This window comes from Uranotaenia lowii, chromosome 2 (assembly GCF_029784155.1).
Source record: "Uranotaenia lowii strain MFRU-FL chromosome 2, ASM2978415v1, whole genome shotgun sequence".
Taxonomy (NCBI): Eukaryota; Metazoa; Arthropoda; class Insecta; order Diptera; family Culicidae; genus Uranotaenia; species Uranotaenia lowii.
Genome location: NC_073692.1, coordinates 278,507,992 through 278,531,307, shown reverse-complemented (window position 1 = coordinate 278,531,307; position 23,316 = coordinate 278,507,992). Strand labels below are relative to the sequence as shown.

Below are 23,316 nucleotides of genomic sequence, written 5' to 3'. Positions count from 1 at the left end.
CTACCTTCCCTACCTGGAAGGAGGGGATCAAGATCAAACATTTCGTGTATTCAAATACATTCTCATGCCTAATTCTGATCCATTTGCTCGATTGTTGGATTGTTCCCATGTCATATTTGGTTCCATTTGTTAGATAAGTGCTTGGTTTATGCAACATAATCGTATATGAGCTCCCGTCTTCTCTAACTGTATCCTCAATTGAAGGAGAAAGAAGTCTCAAATAAACTAATTACCTTTTTACGTATCCAAATGCTTTCCCATGCCAAAGTTGTTTTCATTAGCTCAAGTTATGCGAAAAACTGTAAAGGAGCCCCCTCTCTCCTCCCTATCACGCAACTGGAAGAAGGCAGTAGTACCAAATATTCACAGAAGCTTTCCATGTGCTCAAATACCCTTACAAACCAAATTTCGTTCTGATTTGCTGGGTAAGTTCCCGAGTGATGTAAAAAGTGTATGAAAGCACCCTTAAGATTTTAAAACTTGAAGAACGGAAGGTTCTCAAAATATCATAGAAACATTTCTCGTAATCAAATACCTTCCCACACCAAATTTGGTTCCAATTGCTTGATTAGCTATTAAATTATGCTGAAAATTGTAATGGAGCCCCCCCCCCACTTTTTATCTTCTTACTGGAAGGAGGTAAGGGTATTCAAAGAACTATTTATCGTACCCAAATAAACTTCCAAGCCAAATTTGATTTCATTTGATCGAATAGTTTCCAAGTTATGCAATTAAAAAGGTACGAAAGCCCCCTCCTTCCTTCCTGTATCTTCACTGAAAGGAGGGAGGGGTCTGAAATAATCATAGAACCATTCTTCGTATTCCCCTACCCTCCCATGCCAAATTTGGTTCCATTAGCTTGATTAGTTCTCCAGTTATGTTAAAAATTATAAGATAGACCCCCTCCCTCCTTCATATCTCCTCACTGGAAGAAGGGAGGGGTACCAAATATTCTTAGAAACATTCCTGGTACCCAAATACTCTCCCATGCCAAGTTTTACTTGATTTACTTGATCAGTTCTCGAGTTATGAAGACTTATTACTTTTATATGAAAGGCCCCCTCCCCCCTTCATATTAGGGGGAGGGGTCTCAAACCATAATAGGAACCTTCCCCGACCTCCAATACCCCCACCTGCCAAGTTTCACGTAAATCGGTTCAGTAGTTTTCGAGTCTATAGGGAACAGACAGACAGACAGACAGACAGACAGACAGACAGACAGAAATTCATTTTTATATATATAGATAAATGAATTTCTGTCTGTCTGTCTGTTCCCTATAGATTCGAAAACTACTGAAGCGATTTGCGTGAAACTTAGCATATGAGGGTATTGGAGGCCGGGGAAGGTTCCTATAATAGTTTGAGACCCCTCCCTCTTTTTGGAAGGCGGGGAGGGGTCTCTCATTTAAAAGTAACAAGTCTTTATAACTCAAGAACTGATCAAACAAATCAAACCACACTTGGGATGGTTGGGTACTTGGGTACGAGGAATGTTTCTAAGAATATTTAGTTCCCCTCCCTCCTTCCAGTTGGGAGATAGGAAGGGGGGAGTGGGCCTACCTTACAATTTTTTGTCATAACTTGAGAAGCTAATGGAACTAAATTTGGCATGGGAAGGTAGTGGAATACGAGAAATGGTCCTATGATTATTTCAGATTCCTCCCTCCTTCCAGTGGAGATACAGGAAGGAAAGAGGGGGACTTTCAAACTTTGTTGTTGCATAACTTGACAACTATTCGAGCAAATGAAACCAAATTTGGGTATTTGGGTACGATAAATAGTTCTACGAATATTTGGTATCCCACCCTCCTTCCAGCGAGAAGATAGAAAGTGGGGAGCGGGGGTCTCTTACAATTTTCAGCATTACTGGAAAACTAATTAAGCAAATGGAACCAAATTTGGCGTGGGAAGGTATTTGGTTACAAGAAATGCTTCTTTGATATTTTGAAAACCATCCGTTCTTCCAGTCGGAAAATCTAAAGGGAGGGGGGTGCTTTCATACAATTTTTTACATCACTCGGAAACCTACCCTCCAAATAAGATGAAATTTGGCTTGGGAGGATATTTGAGCATATGGAATATTTCTGTCAATATTTGGTACTACTGCCTCCTTCCAGTGGGTTAAAAAAAGGAGAGAGAAGGACTCCTTAACAATTTTTCCGCATAACTCGAGTACTAATAGAGTAAATGGAAACAATGTTGGCATGGGAATGCATTTAGATACGTAAAATGGTTATTTGCTTATTTGAGACTTCCTTCACCTCCAATTCGGGAATTTATCTAACAAATGGAACCAAATATGACATGGGAACAATCATTCAATCGAGCAAATAGAACAAAATTTGGCATAGGAGTGTAATTTAATACACAAAATGTTTGCGAACATTCATGATTTAATCCCCTCCTTCTAGGTAGGGGATAGGTAGGAAGAAGGGCTCCGTTACAAGTTTTATAGCATAACTCGACAACTAAAAAAAACGATCGAAACCAAATTTGGCATGACAGAGAGTATTCGAGCACAAGAAATATTCTTCCGGTGGTTCAGCAGCTCTTCCTTCATTCAGTGGACCGATGAAAGGTGGGAAGAAGGGTGTTCATACAATTTGTCTTAATATTTGGATAACAAATCGAGAAAATGGAACCAAATTGAGCATGGGAACATATTTATGTACGAGCAATGTTTCTTCGATGGTTCCCCTTCTCTTGGCAGAGGGGATTTAATGTGGGGCAAGGGCCACCTAACTCGAGAACTGATCGAGAATGGAGCCATACATATGACAAGGGATCGTATGTGTTTACAAGAAGTGTTTTTCTGATGTTATGAGACCCCCCATACTTCCATTTGAAATATAGGAATGGGGGAGGCATAATAATTCGAGAACGAATAGGAAAAATAAGTATCCCGTGACGTTATTTTGTTACGCAAAATGCTTCTATTATTGTATGAGACCCTCTCCACATTAAAAAGGGACAACAAAGATTCTATATAATAAAAAATATGTTGGCATAAGTTACAAACCTCTAGAGATCCAGAGTATTAAAAAGGATTAAAACACAGATTTGATAAAAATAATAATAAGGAATAAGGAAAAAAATATATATATATATTTTGATTTAAAATTTTTATGATTTTGAAATTGAATTGAAAATTTTGTACAAATAAATGAAAAGTTAAGTAGCTAGGTACGACAAATTTCAATAATTTTTGGAAGGTGTAGCAAAGCACACCGAGTCAGCTAGTTTCTAATAAAATTTTGTACACAATCACAGTTTTTCATACGGAGTAGATGTATCATAAATTATAATTATAATATAATTTATAATCAGCATTTTATGATAATCGAAAATCATAAAATAAAATCATTATCAGCCTTCAAATTGTTATACAAAAAAAATCTTGAATTAACAAATAAAAAAAAGCTATCTGGGAAAGCATGAAAGTTTATAAACCAAACCTCATGATTGTATGGAAAAACTGGATGTAGAACATTGAGTTGTAGCTGAAATACAAATATTTCATGATTTTTTTAAAGTTCTGGAGTATACACACAATATTACCATAATGAAATTCTTCAGTCATTTTTTTTGTTTGAATGTTCAAGTTGGTTGTGATATATTTGAAATAAAAAGAATTTTCTTGTTATGTACTTTTATATTTACGGAAACAACGTCAAATTCGAGCAAAACCCATTTAAAACCTTTCCTTTTTTCCGCTTTTAACCAAATCTTTCGTTGCATTGGAAGATACATAGAGCCGCATGTTCTAATGCATAAAATGCAATATTAGTCTGACGGGATCGTGTTTCAATCAGTACAGAAATATTTATAATTGCAATTGGAGTTTTTTCAGAAACGCTCAAAAAGTTCGTACTAGAATTAGATATGGAAATCATTCCAAATTGGCTGATTGTATTACTATTAATATAGAAATTTTGATGGGTGACACTGACAATGTGATCATAGATATTAATAGAAGATTTGTTGAGAACTTCGCAACTAAGACGACATCTAGATTGTCCCGAAACTATAAGCAGACCTGGTTAGAGTCAAGTGCTTGGATCGTTTGGGCTCTCCCCTACAAGAAAAAAAAATGGATCTTTTTGCTTAATTTGACGCAGAATCCGTCCTGTATACTTTATTGTTCCATCTCTAGGTGGAGTTACATCGTATGTATCTGTTCGTTTGATTTGAAATCAGAACAACTATCCTTTGTAACCTTTGTTTTTTCTTTCGTATTTATTTTCTTCGTTTTAATTAATCGCTCATCTCGAATCAGTTCTGTTTGTTCTCTCTCTGTCTTGCTGAGTGACTAAGGGTTCTGAAATAATGTTCACCCTAGTATTTGCTGTTGCTGTTATTCGATTTAAACAAAATGCTTTCGCCCCAAATTTAAAAAAAAAATCTTCATTCAGTTTTGTGCATGCTCATCAAACAGCTCACTCCTTCTAATCGTTACAGTATGGATATGTCAGTACCATAAGTACAGCCTATATGCAAAATAAATTAAAAAATATACACGGCTGCATCTATTTTCGACTCGTCACTTTTCTAGTTTGGGTCTCATAAACACGATTCCATTTATTATAAACTATAGAAAGCTGATTTTTTCTTACACACAATGCAATTACTGCTTCTCAGAGTACTTTAGTACATGTAACTATTAAATATGGTAAAATAGGTAATTGGAATTGAAACTCAAACCTGTACTATATATTTGACCACCAATTGTTCTATATGTTTTTAAATTTATAGTCATGTTTAGTTCAATTGGTGCAAACCGTTGGAGAAGTACATACACAGAAACTCGCTTAGCTAGGGATTCAAAATGAGTTTTTACATTGCGCATCATTTATTTTGGTTATAATTTCAATTTATTAAAGCTCCGAAATGTTTCTGTTTCATGGATTGTTAAATATTAACTTTTTTTTTTATTAACAAGACGATAAAATTAATTTATTTTTACTTTTACAAAATAGCCAAAGGCGAGGCACATATTTTTTTTATTTTCAGTTTATTCTCTCTATATTTTTGTCTTTTGTCCGAAAAATATATTGTTTTATTTTCTCTAAATATAAATTTTGAGACTCAATTGTTGTTCATTACATTTCGACGAAAGTTTGGATAGAATCTAACATTCATTTGGTTGGAGACGTGATAGCGTACATACATGTGTTTCTACTCTCGTTTTTCAAGCATCTGTGGCTTTCTTCTGCCTATGCTCGCCATGTCGACGAATGTTGTTCCCCAGATAAGCGAGTTATTGTAGTTGATAATTATGATTGAAAAAAAAACTAAACTGAAATAAATAAGTTATACAACTACAGAGAAAAATTCTCTCGAAAGATTTCCCTAAAACTTTCATGAAAATGTAACAAATAACCTCCAAATGATGTCCGAGGACTTTGACGCCCCCAGCACGCTGAAGCACCGCACAATGAAAAACAATCGGTCATTGTCAAGCGGAATATCAAGAAGACACGAAAGATAAGTTGACAACTGGCTACGTCTTCAAAGAATCTGTAGGGGAGAATGAGGAGACTTGAAACTCGCCGTCTTTTGCATTGCATTGAGATCATGTAATTTCAAGTTAATATGCTTCAAATATTAGAACGATACTTGATTTTATAAATGAATTTGAACCATTTTCGCGGAGAGAAAAAAATAGGATATTTTTAAAGTTACACCCATACAGACAGAGGTCGCAAAAATCCAATGCCTATTTAGCAAATTTCTGTGCCGAAAATGTGCACTGTGCCAAACATGTTTGAAAAAGTACTACTGGCATAAAGACTCGAGCTCCCTACCAAAATGATGCATGATAACTATATATTCAAGCGAATCAAGAAAAACATTTTATTGGATTTTTTTCCTAAATAGTGCCTGCGATGAAATTGCCGCACTATGAAATTGCTCTAACTTTTTAACCGTTGGATAGAATTTAATGAAAATTTGGGTGGAATTAGTTCAAAGTGCATTGATTACATTCTGCAAGTTTTATAGTTCTGTGATCAAAACTCGCAGAAATGGAGTCGAAAGAACAACTCGTGCGCATTCATCACGAGAACAAGGATCTCTCGCATCGTTCCATAGCTTAAACGTTGGGAATCGCGAATTCCACGGTGTCGCGAGTGATTAAGCGTCTCGAGGAACGATTGACCACCGAAAAGTATTCCGTACAACACCAAAAATCACAACCGCGTAGCTGAGGCCTTCAACCGAAACCCGAACGCCTTCGTTCGGGATGTGACTAAGAAGTTGCACCTAAGCCGAAGTTTTGTCCAGAAACCCGTTATAGGTACAAAAGGCCCATAATCGCGACGAGAAACAGAACAAGTCCGCAAAAATCTGTGCCAGGAAGTTATACCTCAACATGCTGACGAAAGTTGAATGCTGCATCATGGACGACGAAACATATTTGAAGGCCAACTTCAAACAGGGCCCCGGCAACCTGTTTTTCGAGAAGATGTCCAAATTTGCAAATAAATTCCTGTTTTGGCAAGCCATTTGCACGTGCGGGAAGCGCAGTGCACCTTTCGTGACCCAGGACACGATGAAAGGACAGGTGTACAGGGTGACAAAAAAGTCCGGTCACACAGAAAAATCCCAATATTTCAAAGAATAAGAAGAAAATCAGAATCTGACTTTCATAGCTTTATTCAGTAACTCATCAAGATACTTCACAGACGATATCTCTGAATTACACCACCTTTCTCTGATCGAACCAGCTTCAGACGTCTCGGAAAGTCGTCGCAAGCGCGCACGCCCGGTCTCGTATAATCTTTTTCAACCTTGGAGTTCTCACAGACCTTGGTCGTCCAGATCGTGTCTTGTCCTCGGTGCCTCTGGTCTCTAGGATCGATTTATGGTCTGGTACACGAATTTCCGGTTGATGACAAGCGGTTTTAGGTGTTTGAATATGTGTCCGGGTTTGTACCCTCTCACATATTCAGCGATAACAGCTGCTCTCAACTCTGCCACTCACAACTTAATGTACACGAGCTGCACAGAAACGAAACTCTGCCACTGTGGGCAGCAAAGTTAGCCCTTTCATTTGACATATAGATGGCACCAGAGAAATACAACGTATAGGCTACAGGCGACCCCGAAAAAAAGTGTGACAGGACTTTTTTGTCACCCTGTACATGAAAGAGTGCCTCCAGAAGCGGCTGCTTCCTCTCTTGGAGGCCCACAACGTCCCAACAATCTTCTGGCCGGATTTAACCTCATGCCACTACTTCAAGGACGTGCTGAAGTGGTATGAGGACAATAAAGTCAATTTCGTTAAGAAAATGTTCAACCCTGCGAATCAATTTTGTGTGTGGCAATTTCATCGTGGATACTCTTTATAGCTGAGGAAATAAGTCACCCCAGGAATCAAGGCTTCTCAACCTCCCCTCAGGAGATTATTTACCACAGGTTGTTACCTGTAAATTGAAGAAAAATTCAAATGAATTCACAATTTTCTCTTATATTTGGATAACGTGCCGCTATTAAGCCTTCACCTTTTTTGACGTGAGTCCTTCTTAAGTGCAACCTTATCAACCATCCAGTTTGAAAATGGAATGCAGGTCAAATTTTTAAAAAAGTACACAACTAAAATTTTTAAACCGTTTCTTAAACACACATAGTGGTACTGGTAAGAACATAAACTGAAAATTAATATAAATTTTACGACCGATGATCAAATGAATTTTGGTGGAATAATCGGTATAATTTGACCAACCAAGGAAGAACTTCAATCGTCTCAAAGCGACCAAGCTGGGAAAAGTTTTTTTTAAAAGAAACATTGGATAGAAACATTAGAAATTTTTTGGATGTTCTAATTTCATATAAAAAATTTGATACACAGAAACATAAAATAAGGAGTAGGAATGAAATAATGAATACAAAAAAAAAATGAATAAAGTAGAAACAAAGTTTTATTTATTGCCTTAATAATACTACGCAACAAAACATTATTTAAATAAAGAAAATCTAAACGAATATAAAACGATGGAACAACTTAAGTCTATAAAAATGAATCAAATTGAAACAAGAAGAATAAAAAAATGCGTTTGGGTCGAACACTTCAAAAGTGCTGCTATTGATGTTTGGCTGTTTGATAATTCACTTTTCTGTTCGTGTTTTCTTTTATTTGCTTTCTTTTATACTTTTTAATCAACTAACTGAAATGCCTACATTTTTCAAATGGTTTTACTTATTAACGCGTCTAATTTTGTTTACAGTAATAAAACACTCAATATGAAACTTGCTCTGTTTGTTGAACTTTTGATCAAACTATGCAGACTGGTTGTTTTTTTTTTTATTCATGTTGCGTTCTTTAAACATAAATCTTAAACTTATTAATTTGTACATTGATTATTTGGGAATAATTATTATGGAATTGTTGGTTGGGCCGGTCGTACTACAGCGGTGAAATTATCGTATTTTTATTTCGGAATATTTTACTAGAAATATAGATTATAAATTGTTTATTCGTCCAAGCCAAAACGATGCTTTGATATATATTATTTGTAATTTTGTTATTCGAACGAGTGTTTTAGTGGGCTTAAAACTGGCGTCACCGGATGGATGCTTTGAGCCAAAAACAAAAATGATCTTTTGTGACGCGTAACACGATTTTTTTCACCCAATTTTATCTTTTTCAACTTGCTTTGAGCATAGAAAGCATCCCATTTTAATACTGGGTTGTATATCAGCTTTTAAAATAACAATTTTTTGTCTTACTCAATGTTACCTGCTTTCAGTTACTGCCCATTACTAACTTGTTATCACGATTTCGTTTTACATGTTTGAATAAATAATTTTAATTTAAACCCTTCATGGGTATGTTCTACAAATTTTAAGCCAAACGTAAACATTCAAACACATAGATAACCGAGAGAAATGAACGTGAAAAGACTGACACAAAATACACGCCTTCGATAAGTTGATTGGTCCTTATAAGGATTTTGCTCGATCCATTAGTAGTCCAAACTTTGCAGAACTTTATAACATTATTAAATCACTGTCTTTCCGGTACCGACATTTTTTTTCCACAAGCTCTGTAATTCGCATTAATACATTCATTCATATGGTCGAACTAAACTGTTGTAGACACGTTTTTAAATTTGTTTGTAGCCCATATTTTATTATTACCTGTGTTTATTGTTTCGAACCGCTTTTTCCAATGATATTCATTTGAAATAGTATGTTTCTATGTATACAATTGTGGCGTAGCAAAATATAATGATTGCAGTTTTGATTCTATGGTTATGCGTTTCGATAATTTTCTGTTATATTTATGTTACTGATTGTGTGAAATGAGTTTTTTTTATCGTAGTCGGTGTTAATGAATAGAGAACAATATTCTGAAACTTGAAGAAGGACTCTTCATATTCCGATGTAACATAAATTTTGGTTCTCAAGATGAAATAGATTTCCATAAAATGGAATAACCTGTTGAACATTGACTGTTTGGAGTGTGATTGACGAAATTTTCCTCAAATTTTAATATAATCCTCTGACGAGATTCTGTCAAAATAGGTCCGCGTAGAACATTATTTTGAAAAAAAAAACTCTTGAACTAGATGCACTAGGTGAAGTGTACACGCATTCCGAGGAATTAGTCATAATCTGAAAAAGCTCATTGGTTATTCCAAAATAATTGAAACTTAGCTTTAAAAAATGAACTTGGATGTGCCAAAAATTGAAAACGAAGTATAGAGCTGTGTCAACCTGACCACTTTCGTATAATATCTTATTTTCTATTGAAGCCTCGCTCATGTACGCCACACACCTCTTATTCATTCTTTATTTTGCATTTCTTTTTCTCCTCATTGTAAAGCGCTATATCAAAGTCATGTCTTTCTTCTAACTACAACACTGTGTTGCAGTTCCAGTCTTGACTTCCGAATCATTATCTTCTACTAATTCATGCTGATTCGTTCTCGAATACTGCCCTATTATTTTACACCAATAATGTGTGATCAGTGAAGTTCAGAGGACCGTCTGCCCATATTGTTAATGATGTTTTGCTGGTGATAGAAAAATGCCTACCAAAACGAGGCGTTTAAAAAAATGTTAAATTACTTTTGAGAGTTAGACTTAATTTCCTGGTAGCTGTTTAAATGAGCTTATCTTTCCTGCATTGCTCTTCTTCCTATTATTTACAGACATGTCACAATATTTTCAACACAACATTTGTAATGTGACCATTTCATTTCTCCGATAATATACGTACATTCGTTTCACATTAAGGGTTACAGTTGAAGGAAAAAAAAGTCTTATTCAAACCCAAACATATATAGAAACGGCGAATCGAATTGTATCCTTTCAATTAAACCAAACATAATGGTGGTTTTCCACTGTCATACAATAAGAAGCACTCTACTTTATAAATATACGATAAATGTGGCGCAGTTTTATTTCAGTTTATCAGTGTCAGAGAAGTTTTTTTTAATGAGTTTACGAAAATAATGTAGTATTTAATCGACAAGAGTGTTGTACCTACCATTTGTGGATGATTTTTCTTATTTTACCTCTTAATGTTGGTGTGTCAGCCATGTGTTGTACCGAGCGTGTGTGAACCGGAAAGTGCTACGATTTTCATAAGTGCCCTAGCTCTTGGTTTGCATAAACATAACTCATTTACCGTCGTCTTCGCCGATGAAGGCCGATACAGGCTTTTGTTGGGAAACATCCGAGTCGCCGGATGCTTGTTCTTCATCCAGCGTGTTTTCCGGAGTTGTCTTCAATGTCGGAATTGGCTGCAGCGGTTGAAACGCCGAGCCGAGTGACGGTCGCAACTGGAATGCGACGCACGGTTTGAAATGCGTCATGTTTGTATTCGTGTCAGCTTCGGTCAATTTTAAGTTTACCTGAAACGGTTAAGACAATGCTTAGTATTTGATAATTAAAATTTAATTATCTCTCGGTATACTATCGCACATTTTTAAAACCTGATTTAATTCTTCCTACACTTTACAGCGTTAGAGTTTTAAACATTGCAGCTAAACAAATAACTTCACCTAAGCCGAAATCATAACTAGTCACACATGTATCATTATCATGATTTTATCCATAAAAAAGGCAACATAAACAAGGTCTTACCTTCTCACAACCATCCGGAGGTTCTCTGGCCAGAAACTTGTTTATTCTAGGCGAAGCGCTCGAAACAGCCGCCCCATCATCGGGCGAAGTACTCTGGCTTCCATCATCCGATGACAACCGGTCGCCTAGCGGTGTTTGAGTATTGACAGACCGAGTATCGCTAACACCGGTTCCACCACCCCCAGCAGCGTGGAACAGCTCAGCCAGTGGTGCGCGATGTCCCTCGGGTGTGCCCCGAGAATACTGCAATGGAATACAATCACGATATGAGTCGACGACTATCATTTTTAATTCAATCTAACTGAGCCTACCATTTCTAGATCAGATCGACAGGTATGCGGTTGGCTTGTGAACAGGACGAGTTTTTCGATTTCCTGGTTCAATCCTTCTACGGAACTCCGCATAGGACGCATATGAACAGGCGGACAGGTACGTGGAGGTATCGAAACGGGGCTTGCTTTTGCTTAAAACGAAAATACAAAATTAAAAAATTCTCTAACCTAGGAAAAAAAATGCAGAAAATACCATGGTTAGGGCTCAGTGTTTGCGAACTAACGGAATGTTCGCCACGATGCGTACGCTGCAGTCTTTGTCTTATCACTTTTTCCATTTTCAGATCAGTCGGTGTGGTCTCCTCCGATCGGGTTATGATCGGAGAGGATTCAGCCGAGGGACCCATTCCGGCATTGCTGCCGACCCAGGTGCTGCCCCGTGTGCGCTCCAGAAACGATTCTTCCGTCTGGGTTGCTTTGTCAAGCTGAAGCAAAGTAGAGCTGAGCAGACTCCAGGAAGGAGCCGGTCTTAGATACAGGGCATCCAGCGATGCGGTCCTCCGTATAGCTCCTTCGTTTAAATTCAGTACTTTGCCTGCAGAAGAACAAGTTCCAAAAAAGGAGGAATAAAGACATTTCAAGGAAGATGTGCCGAGTTTATTCGTTTCACTAGGTTAGTAGGGAAGGGGCCGTAATAACTTTCTTATTATAAAAAATCAAATCGAATCAATCAATAACTGTAGTAACATTCTTCACTCAGAGAAATCTTGGTGTTTGAACCAAAAAAAAAATTGATTTGATTCACAAAAATATTCTATTGAAACAAACTCTTTTTTATTTGATACGATGTATTATGAGTTTGATTCTAAAGAAAAAAAATTTGAAACAAAAGATTTATTCTTTGAACTAAAAAAATACTTTCAATCAAAGAATTTGTTTGTATTTCAAATTCTTTGAAATGAAGGAAAACAGATTAGAAACAAGAGATTTTTTTATTGTTCCGGAATCAAAGTAATTTTCTTTTGTTTGGCCACTAAACAAAGGAAAATTCCTTTGTCCTAAAAAACTTTTTCGCTGCGTGTTTGGAAACTTGGCTGTTACACCGAAAAAGAAACAAGAATAGGGATTATTTATTCGCACAGGATGGAGATCTAGGAAAAAAAAATCTGTAAAACACTTTACAGGGGTTTCTTCACCAGCGCCAAGATTTTGAGCCACTTCACTATCACCAATTGCTCAAGGAGAGTCAGCAGAAAAATTCTTCAGTAAAAAAATCCGATTTTTTTCATTGGAAAGACCGAACAATCTTTGCGTTGAAGTCGCCCAAATGGATTTGAATGTCACCCTTCGAAATTTTCTCTATCACGCTATTCAGTTGATTGTAAAACTGCTCTTTCTTCTGCAAATCTGCAACGTTAGTTGGCGCATAACAATGGACCATTGTAAGGTTTCTAACCCGTGTTCTAGATCTGGCCACGATTATTCTTTCTTTTATCGCTTCCCATCTTATGAGGTTTGTCCGCGAGTTCGAGCCCAAGAGTAAACATCGAACACAGTTGTACCGGATAGTTTTTCAATAACGATCCGCCAACTGCAACGTTGATAAAGTCGCGAATGCCATAAAGATGGTAAAACGACTATAATCGAAACAAAAAAAAAAAAAAATCTTATGAGGGCCGCATGGGCATGCGGGCTTAACAGGAAACCAACTCCTCGTTCCCGAGTAGCATTTTCTCCTCGTATGCTAGAGTAAAGCAGGACTTGCCCGGATTGTGTCTTCTGTTCTCCAGTGTTAGGCCAATGGACTTCGCTCAGTCCCAGAATTTCAAGCTTGAGGCGGCTAGCTTCTCTAGCAAGTTGTGCCAGCTTGCCTTGTTGGGCAAGGGTAAGAACGTTCCAAGTTCCAATTCTTGTCCGGGTTTTCATGCTAAAAGTCGTCGCCAAAGTTCCAGGTCGGTCATTTCTTTTGGATTCCGTAACAATTTTATAAATCGGGAGCAGTAGGTTGTTAGTCTAAGATTCCTATCCCGCGATGGGGCTTCCATCTTGGACTTAGCTGGCGAGAGAGACAGACGCTGTTTGAGTCGCCCCTGACCTGGAGAACAGACGCGTGCGGACACCTTCTCAGTCTGCATGCATGGCGCATCATGAGGCGCCATGGCCTAGAACAGATGAGCTAAAACGAAGAGCCGCCGCCAATGGAGATATCCGATTACTTTATGACATTTCTCGCCGCCTCAGTGGTGCAAGGACTAATGCAAGAATGCCAAGAAATAACGATTGCCAACAGAATTCGCAGCTCGAAGCGCCAACAGTGCTAGACCTCTGCTTCATAAACGAAGGCTTCAGGAATCCGACTATTGATTTAGCTCCTGCTCCTCTTGTTAAAGTAGTTTCCCATCACCCAGCTTTAGTGGTCTCACTCGATGTCACTAGAGTTAACGCTCCTATAGAGGAAACCGCTCCCTTCTACCAGGACTTCAAAAACGTCGACTACGAAGCTATCTCACTCGTTCGGATTCTATCGAATGGGAGAACGAGCTCGATATGTCTAATCCCAATGCAGCCGCTGCGACTTTTTCAAATATACTGAACTATATAATTGAGCGCCATGTTCCGAAACGTAGCTTACCCTCCAACCCACGAGCTCCCTGGGTCACTGATCAACTGCGACAACTGAAGACGGCAAAAAACCGTGCTCTTCGAAACTTCAGCAAGCACAAGTCCCTCTGCACAAAGGAAGAATACCGCAAGCTAAACACGGCGTACAAAAAAAGCAGTAGGTGTTGCTACCAGAACTATCTCCACCGACTACAGCGTAATTTTAAGACCAACCCGAGATCTTTCTGGATGTACGTTAAAAATCAGCGGAAAGAATCTAGGCTTACGTCTCAAATGTTTTTGAACGGCCACACAGCGAACACCGATCTTGAAATATGCAACCTCTTTGCTGAGAAATTTTCTAGCGTTTTCACAACTGGGTCCATTTCCTCAGAGCAACTGGATATGGCTGTAGGAAATATCACACATCTAGACTGTTCCTTAACCTTCCAAAGTCGTTCGGGTCAATATGACCCGAAGCGCACATTCAAATCATCATAACTCTTCGAGAAAAAATCGCAAAAATTTGATTTTAAAAACCTCCCTGGGGAATCACGAAATACACATTCTGTAGTACCAGGCAACTTCCTGTGACCACCGGAAGTGCTCCCTCAAAAAAATCCGTAATTAGGCTGTTCGGGTCTATATGACCCGAGAGTTTGCGTAAGTTCCCCTGGCCGCAAATATTGACCGATTTCGATGAATTTTAATTCATTGTATAGATAATTTATTCTAGTTTCTCAATATTGAAAAATAAAGTCGAAATATTTTACGAAATCATCAGTAGCTGATTCCGAATGAAAAAAGTCCCGAAAAAGAGCTCTTTTTAGAATGCCTATAACTTGAGACAGGATCCAAATATTGCGCTGATTTTATAATATTTGGAATTATCAAGAATAAATCTATCCATGGATGTATAAAGTTTTGATGGTCCAAAGGAAGTTTTGGCCGCTATCCCGGAACTTCCGGTAGAAAAAATTCTTACTTCAAAAAAGTCACCCAATTTTGGCTTTGCATTGCTGTATCTCAGTTACCAATGAATCGATTCTCTAAATTCAAATTTTAGTTTTTTTCGTTAACTTTATTATTATTTTCGTAGAACATAGTTGGTTCCTCAAAAATCTCAGTTGTTCAGTATATGGTAATGAAACTCACAACTTTTTTGTCATTCTTTAAACTCCCCCTCGTGTCGGTGGGTTTACGCGATTTTGTTAGCGTGATTTCTCCAAAATTTGAACTCAAATTGGTCACTTTTTATATACCTAGAGATTCATTAGAATCTCCTCTTTCGATTGACATACATTTTGTGTGGTGTTTAGAAAATTTGTAGCAACGTTTTTCGATTTTACTGAAAGCTGCCAGATTTCAACCAGTTTGGTCCACGTTTTCAACAGGTTGGTGTACAAATCTCGCACCCCTCACGTAGCTGCGGGAGAAACAAATCCTGTAGCTCTCTTTTTGTCGCTCACCAAATCTACCACCCAACCCAGCAGCAGGAGGAACTGCCGTCTCGCCGCGTGGTTTGTTGATTGATTGTGCTGATGTTGATGCCTCTTTGCGTAGTAAATGTTTTGATTTTAAAATAGAGAAAGATTATTTTTCCAAATTTAAATAAGCTTCTTGAATCTTTTTAAATATTTTATCATTAGAATTCTTCAGTGATGCATTTGTTTTGAATGTTATCATGATTCTTTTCTTTTATTTCAAGCAGTGTCTACTGCAGGAGACACAAAATCTATGATTCAAGTAACAAATATTCTGAAATTTTAATCAGAAACTTTAATCAGAAATCGGAATTTGAATCGGAATCTGAAATTAAAATCTGAAATTGGAAATTGAATCTGAAATCTGAATCTGAAATCTGAATCTGAAGTCTGAATCTGAAATCTGAATCTGAAATCTGAATCTGAAATCTGAATCTGAAATCTGAATCTGAAATCTGAATCTGAAATCTGAATCTGAAATCTGAATCTGAAATCTGAATCTGAAATCTGAAATCTGAAATCTGAAATCTGAAATCTGAAATCTGAATCTGAAATCTGAATCTGAAATCTGAAATCTGAAATCTGAAATCTGAATCTGAGATCTGAATGTGAATCTGAATCTGAAATCGGATCTTGAAATTTAAATCTGATATCTGAATCGGAAATCTGAAATCTGCAATCTGAAATCTGTAATCTGAATTTGAAATCATGGACGTGAACTTTAGAAATGTTGCCCATCCATTAAAATATTAAATCAAAAGAGATTCTAGCAATTCCTACAACAATAAAGCATTCATTTCGTTATCAGCATCAGCACAATCAATCAACAAACCACGTGGCGAGACGGCAGTTCCTCCTGCTGCTGGGTTGGGTGGTAGATTTGGTGAGCGACAAAAAGAGAGCTACAGGATTTGTTTCTCCCGCAGCTACGTGAGGGGTGCGAGATTTGTACACCAACCTGTTGAAAACGTGGACCAAACTGGTTGAAATCTGGCAGCTTTCAGTAAATTCGAAAAACGTTGCTACAAATTTTCAAAACACCACACAAAATGTATGTCAATCGAAAGAGGAGATTCTAATGAATCTCTAGGTATATAAAAAGTGACCAATTTGAGTTCAAATTTTAGAGAAATCACGCTATCAAAATCCCGTTAACCCACCGACACGAGGGGGAGTTTGAAAAATGACAAAAAAGATGTGAGTTTCATTACCATATACTGAACAACTGAGATTTTTGAGGAACCAACTATGTTCTACGAAAATAATAATAAAGATAACGAAAAAAAACTAAAATTTGAATTTAGAGAATCGATTCATTGGTAACTGAGATACAGCAATGCAAAGCCAAAATTGGGTGACTTTTTTGAAGTAAGAATTTTTTCTACCGGAAGTTCCGGGATAGCGGCCAAAACTTCCTTTGGACTACCAAAACTTTATACATCTATGGATAGATTTATTCTTGACAATTCCAAATATTATAAAATCAGCGCAATATTTGGAACCTGTCTCAAGTTATAGGCATTCTAAAAAGAGCTCTTTTTCGGGACTTTTTTCATTCGGAATCAGCTACTGGTGATTTCGTAAAGTATTTAGACTTTATTTTTCAATATTGAGAAACTAGAATAAATTATCTATACAATGAATTAAAATTCATCGAAATCGGTCAAAATTTGCGGCCAGGAGAACGTACGTAAACTGCAGGTCAAATTTATCAAAAATAGATGTGTACGGAAATTTTGCGAACGGCTTTGGAAGGTTAAACGGTATTGCCTTCGATGACGCAGCCATTTTAAAGGCGACAACAAAGCTTAAAAATTCATCATCTACGGGTCCGGACCGGATACTAGCTATCTTCTTGAAACGTTTCATGCAACATTTGCTGACTCCCATCAGACATATTTTTCGAGCTTCGCTGGACTTCGCAACCTTTCCCTCGCTCTGGAAAGAAGCTTACATGCCCCCCCCCCCCACCAGAAGGGAAATAAGAAAGATGTGAACAACTACCGCGGAATATCAGCTCTTTGTTCTATAGCCAAACTGTTCGAGTTGGTTGTTCTGGATCCGATTTTCTCGTCCTCAAAACAATACTTTTCCAACGATCAGTACGGATTTCTGCCGAAACGATCCACGAGAACAAATTTGCTGACTTTTACATCGTTCGTGCAAGATAGCTTCACCATGAAGTCACGAACTGACGCCATCTATACTGATCTGTCTGCTGCTTTCGATAAAGTAAATCACGATATTTCTATTGCTACACTCGAATGCTTAGGATTCTGTGGATCCCTACTGGACTGGTTTCGATATTTAACGGGAAAAAAGTTATCAGTGCAAACTGGAAATTACTTTTCAAGACAATTCTCCGCTTGTTCAGGTGTGCCCCAGGGAAGCCACTTGGGACCGATAATTTTTGTCACCTATTTTAACGATGTTCTCACTCTATTGGACGGGCCAAACTTGCGTATGCCGACGACCTCAAACTTTTCCACACCATCAATGGCCAAGACGATATCGATCTCTTGCAAAGGCAGTTCAACACATTCGCTCACTGGTGTGACACCAACTGCTTGCCTCTGAACCACAGCAAATGTGCGGTCATTTCTTTTTCTCGCAAGCGGAACCCTCTTCGCGCAGAGTACACTCTCGGGAACGAAACCATCGCCCGGGTGGAACACATCAACGATCAAGGCGTTATGCTAGACCATTGGCTGGAGTTTAAAACTCATACGAATTACATCGTTGATAAAGCATCTAGAAGTCTTGGCTTCTTATTTCGCGTAACAAAGGAGTTTAAAGATGTGTACTGCCTAAAAAGCCTTTATTGCAGCATAGTTCGCTCAACGCTTGAATATGCATCTGCAGTTTGGTGTCCATTTAACCAGAACGGAGCTGAACGAATAGAGGCTATCCAGCGGCGTTTCATACGGTATGCCTTGCGACACTTGAACTGGTTAGATCCGTTTCGTTGACCCAGTTACGAAAACCGTTGCCGCCTAATTGATTTAGACACGCTTAAAATTCGTCGTAACGCTGCACGTGCTCTAGTCGTAGCGGATCTCCTTGCGTCGAGGATTGACGCTCCCATGCTGCTGGAGGCTATTCCTCTCAGTGTGCGACCCCGAGGATTAAGGAACCAAAATCTACAGTTCTATGTTCCCATCCGGCTGAATAACTACGGAGCCAACAGCGCTCTTATTGGAATTTTGAGAACTTTCAACCGCTTCGCCGAGTACTTCGACTTCGACGCTCCAAGAGCTTCTTTCCGAAGAAAAATTTTAATGGTTTCGAGAACTTAGTAGATTTAACTAATTTTTAACTCATTTTTTTTATTAAGTTATCATTAGGATCAACATTTGATCCGTTGATGTTTTACACAAATGAAGTAAATTAAAGACATGAAATCCAACAAAGCGCCTGGAATCGATTGCATCCCTGCTGAAATGCTGAAAGCCGACGCTGCCCTGTCAGCACAAATGTTGCACCGTCTTCTCGCTGAAATATGGAATACTGCAACATTCAAGGCCGACTGGATGCAGGGTATCCTTGTAAAGGTCCCGAAGAAAGGAGACCTGACCGAGTGCGGTAACTGGCGGTAACATTGGGTGGTATGAAAAAAACCTAGTAATTGCTTTTGCTAAACTAAATCGAGCAGTCGAGCAGTCGCTTAAAGCAATTGCTTCGGTTGTTATGAATAAAGTTTTTTTGACAGCTGTTTTCTCAGTCAGGAGCTTTTACTTTTAGAACAAGCTAGTTTGGTATGAATAAAGCTCGAATCTAAAGCAATTGCTCGGCAAATCTCCAAGCAATTGCTCTATTTTCTAAGCATGCTCGGTAGCAGACTTTTCCAATAAAAAAAATCTTTAATAACGTTATGAATTTATCAAATTAGCAATATTTCACTTCAAAACAATTCAAAAAGGCATTTTCAACATGGATAAAGAAAAGTCGAAGTGATAACCCAACTTTTTTCATATTCTTGTCGTTGTATAAAATCATTCGTCTAAGATGAAATTAAACAAATCAATTAGTAAATATTTCAAATTAAAAAAAAATCCGGCTATAGTGGATGAAGTCCCAATTGGCTCAAAGTAGGAAATAAATTGTAATAATTTAAAACATTATACAGATCTCTCATTTTTATATAATTCTAAGATTTAAGAAAAAATATCTAAATTAAAATGCGCGCCTATTGCCTATTTTGTATACAAAGGGGGGGAGAACTTATGATAGATATTAAAGTTAGACCATTTTTGTTTGACAATATTTGAATATGTATTCATTTTTCTTTAAACATCAACATACGAGCACAAATTTACCAAAAAAATCCGGTCGTTCTTACACCCACCACCCGATTCGTCGACTTCAAGGCTACTTTAGCCGTACTTTTCAATTTTCTGATTGTCATCTTTCATTTTACTTTAGAAAACTTCAGATTCTGCTGGTTGGATAGCTCTATTTTTCGAAGCAAAAGCTATGTTCTAAGACTTTAGTACACATCCGCTAAGCAAATGTTTATTCATACCAAACTAAGCAAATGCTTTGGACTTTTGCTTTGATTAATTTCGAGCTAAGTCAAAGCTACCGAAGCAATTGCTAAACCTTATTCATACCACTAATTGATCTGTACGAATCTCAAAGTACTCTGCAAAGTAATCCTAAACAGAATCCAGGAGATGATTGACGCAACACTCCGACGGCAATGAGCTGGATTCCGTTCTGGATGATCATGTGTGGATCTGGAACAAATCAATGAATTCAAGGGCGAGAACTTCGAAAGTAGATAGAGAGTGGTGAAAAACTAACAATCCACGGAGAAAAGTCTATCCTGCATTATGTCAAATATATTAAAACAAATATACCTCACTGTCAGCCTTCTCCATACATCCTATCAAGGACACGCATGTCAGCACCACCTACTGACGAAAGTTCCTACTAAAGCCGCTGATCGTACCGCCATCACCATCTCTAGCAGCAACAGCGCCACCTACAAGTCAAAAATCTGCCAGAAGTAGTTCAGATCGTCGATGTTTGTACATGGTAGTTAGAACTTTCTCCATAGGATGGCGTGCTTGATGTGTCGCCTTGTTTTTTGAAGAGTGAGGTATATTAGTTTTACTATATTTGATTATGTTCAACATGGCGCTAGGTGTTTTTTGACCAGCGGTGGGCGAAATGCGAGGCACGATTTTCAACAGATCCATTAACTTATCTGCTTTGCCGATGACATTGATATAGTAGGCAGATCATCTGGAGGCCGTGGGAGAGATCTATCGCAAACTGAAACGCAAAGCAGGAAGGATTGGGATGGTGATTAATACGTCCAAGACGAAGTACATGCTGGCCTGCAGATCCGAGTCCGACCGAACCCGCTTGTCTAGTGATAACAAGGCCACGATCGAAGGCGACGAGCTAGAGATAGTCGAAGACTTTGTCTATCTCGGCTCACTGGTGACCGCAGACAATGACACCAGCAGCGAGATTCAGCGGAAGTCGTGCCTACTGCGGTCGAGAAGACTTAGCCCTCGCACGAAGTGTAACCTGTATATGACGCTCATTAGACCGGTTGTTTTTTACGGGCACGAGTAGTGGATATTGCTCGAGGAGGACCTGCGTACACTCGGAGTATTCGAGCGACGAGTGTTAAGAACCATCTTTGCCGGCGTGCGAGAGAACGGAGTGTGGAGGCGAAGGATGAACCACGAGCTAGCGTGACTCTACGGCGAACCCAGTATCCAGAAGGTGGTAAAGGCTGGCCGGATACGCAGGGCAGGACATGTTGCTAGAATGTCGGACGACTGCCCTTTAAAATTGTTCTCTCCCTGCCTACGCGGAGAAAGCTTGCACAATCAATAATCATGCCCTTTTTCATGTATTGTGATATTGTATACTATCCTACCCTGATCCAGCCTTTAAAGGAAAACTTCATTGAGCCTTCAAATCCGTAATCAGATTCGTTCACAACCTGAGACACAAAGAAAGTACAGGATCTTTAAGAAGGTCCAATACCGGTTGTGACCTTCCAGCCAACTACTCTTTACGCATCTGATGCAGCGGTGTTTAAACTCGCCTCGGAAAGAATCATTCGGCTGATTTTTTCCGAGTTTAACTCGTTGTGTGCAGATTGATTTTATCTTCGTTCCAATCATGACGTGATTGCACACAAAACGAAGAGAACAGTCCCGAGTTGATGTTTTCCCCTCCTCGCAGGAATAAAATCACACCAATGAAACAACAGAACGAAGCTTGCCGTACACGAATGCTCACGAGCGATCGTTGCCCGACGGACCGAGTTAACATTCCTCGCACCCTTCTCTCGCTCGTTTCCCGTTCCCTTGTATCCATCACTTTTAGCCACGCCCCCATGCGTTGTCCGATTGATGTGTTCGGCTGCCGAACGAAAACGATTTTTTCTTTAATTCGCAGAACTGTTCGTTTGCTTCGCTGATGTTTCCCCCCCGATTGCTGTTTACTCCTGCCGAGTTTACCCGAAGCTTACCTCCTGATGCTTTCCGAGGTGAACTTTAGATAGCATCATTGCAGATTGAGTTTAACGAAATAAAATCGTTCTGCAAAGAAGGGCAAAGTGCGAGTATGTAGACTCGCGATTTTAACATCTCTGATCTGATGCTTCATGTTCAAGGCCTACAACAACAACGTTCCGGATTATCTTCTTCAGCACATACAGCGTGGACAGATGGATAGAACTAGAACATTGGTTGTCCCCCAGCATACGAACAGCAGCGGAAAAAGCGTCCTCGTTTCGGAGCATCTAAATGGAACTCACAATTACAATAAGGTTAACATTTGCCATAAAGCCATTTAGCATAAAGGCAATTTGGGATGAAGGCCATTTTGCATAATGGCCATTTGGCATTAAAATGCATTATTCAACTCTTAATTTTTTAAATTTCATACCGGATCGGATACGAAATGAGCTTTTTTCACATTCTTTGGTGTCTGAATTGAACGCGATCAAATGAAGCGACACATATTTCAAGTGATTGTATGGTTAAATAAACGTTTTCCTTAAGGTGGCCATTTTACCCTTACCTCCCCTACGTGAACCAAAATACAGAGGCAGTATGTTTTATCCATATTTTTGTAGTAAGATGTTTAATCGAGGATGGGTGATACAGGGAAACTGTTAACTCTGGTTCAAGTGATAATTCTTTTCAGAACCGGCTATATGTATAACTAAACTTACGATAAGGTATCAGTTTTTAATTGAACTTACCTTTGTAGCTCAGAGCACCAGGACTCCGATTGCCGGAAATTGCATGTTCCGGTGAGATGTGTCTTATCGGAGGGGACAAGTTTGCCGAAAGTGATTTAGATCCGATGGCTCCCCCACTTGCTGCTGCACCCGCACTGTTACAATGCACCGAGCCACGTACCAGCAGTGAACTTACCGGGACAAATGCCTTCATCGGCTCGTTCTGTTTCCGCACTCGACTGGACATTTTGTTAGGATGAAAATTGTCTATTCCAATGTATTTGGAGAAAAAAAAATTAAGGCTTCACAGTCAATCAAATCCCGTTCCACGCTTCGCCTTTAGTCCTGAGAACATGAACCGTCCGAAGGGAAAAGACAAAATTGCTAAACTTAAAAATTTTCCAAACGAAAAAAAACCCTCAACTTGCATTAAGCACTCATAATGGCAGCGGAAAAACACTCGACACAGAGAAAAACTAGCAATACGATGTATGTGCACGATGATGGCAATCACATTCTGCAAAACCGACGGAACGGATTCCGGAATTTTGGAATTAGTCTGGTTGCGCGATCTTTGATGGGCCTTTGTCTTGCTCTTCCGTTGTTCACTCACGACTTGTGGGAGTACGCAAGCCACCAGCCATGCAGCAGAAAG

General features: G+C 38.7%; 1 protein-coding gene across 1 annotated transcript; it reads right to left on the bottom strand.

Annotated features, from left to right (window-relative positions):
• Window positions 1-10,057: 10,057 nt before the first annotated feature.
• Window positions 10,058-23,316, bottom strand: LOC129744880 (protein FAM117B-like). Its single transcript, XM_055737624.1, has 5 exons — window positions 22,683-23,316; window positions 11,617-11,958; window positions 11,403-11,554; window positions 11,092-11,334; window positions 10,058-10,859 (listed from the first exon to the last, which is right to left on the bottom strand). The coding sequence occupies exons 1-5, from the start codon at window positions 22,906-22,908 to the stop codon at window positions 10,626-10,628; spliced, it is 1,197 nt and encodes a 398-aa protein (XP_055593599.1). The 5' UTR covers window positions 22,909-23,316; the 3' UTR covers window positions 10,058-10,625.

What these genes read in the sequence shown, in the direction of transcription:
- LOC129744880 (XM_055737624.1), bottom strand. Translation starts at nt 22,908, where the DNA reads ATGTCCAGTCGAGTGCGGAAACAGAACGAGCCGATGAAGGCATTTGTC. An exon ending in TGGTGCTCTGAGCTACAAAG is followed by an intron (nt 11,959 to 22,682) that starts GTAAGTTCAATT and finishes GTTCTTCTGCAG; the next exon opens with GCAAAGTACTGAATTTAAAC. An exon ending in CTCCGGATGGTTGTGAGAAG is followed by an intron (nt 10,860 to 11,091) that starts GTAAGACCTTGT and finishes TAACCGTTTCAG; the next exon opens with GTAAACTTAAAATTGACCGA.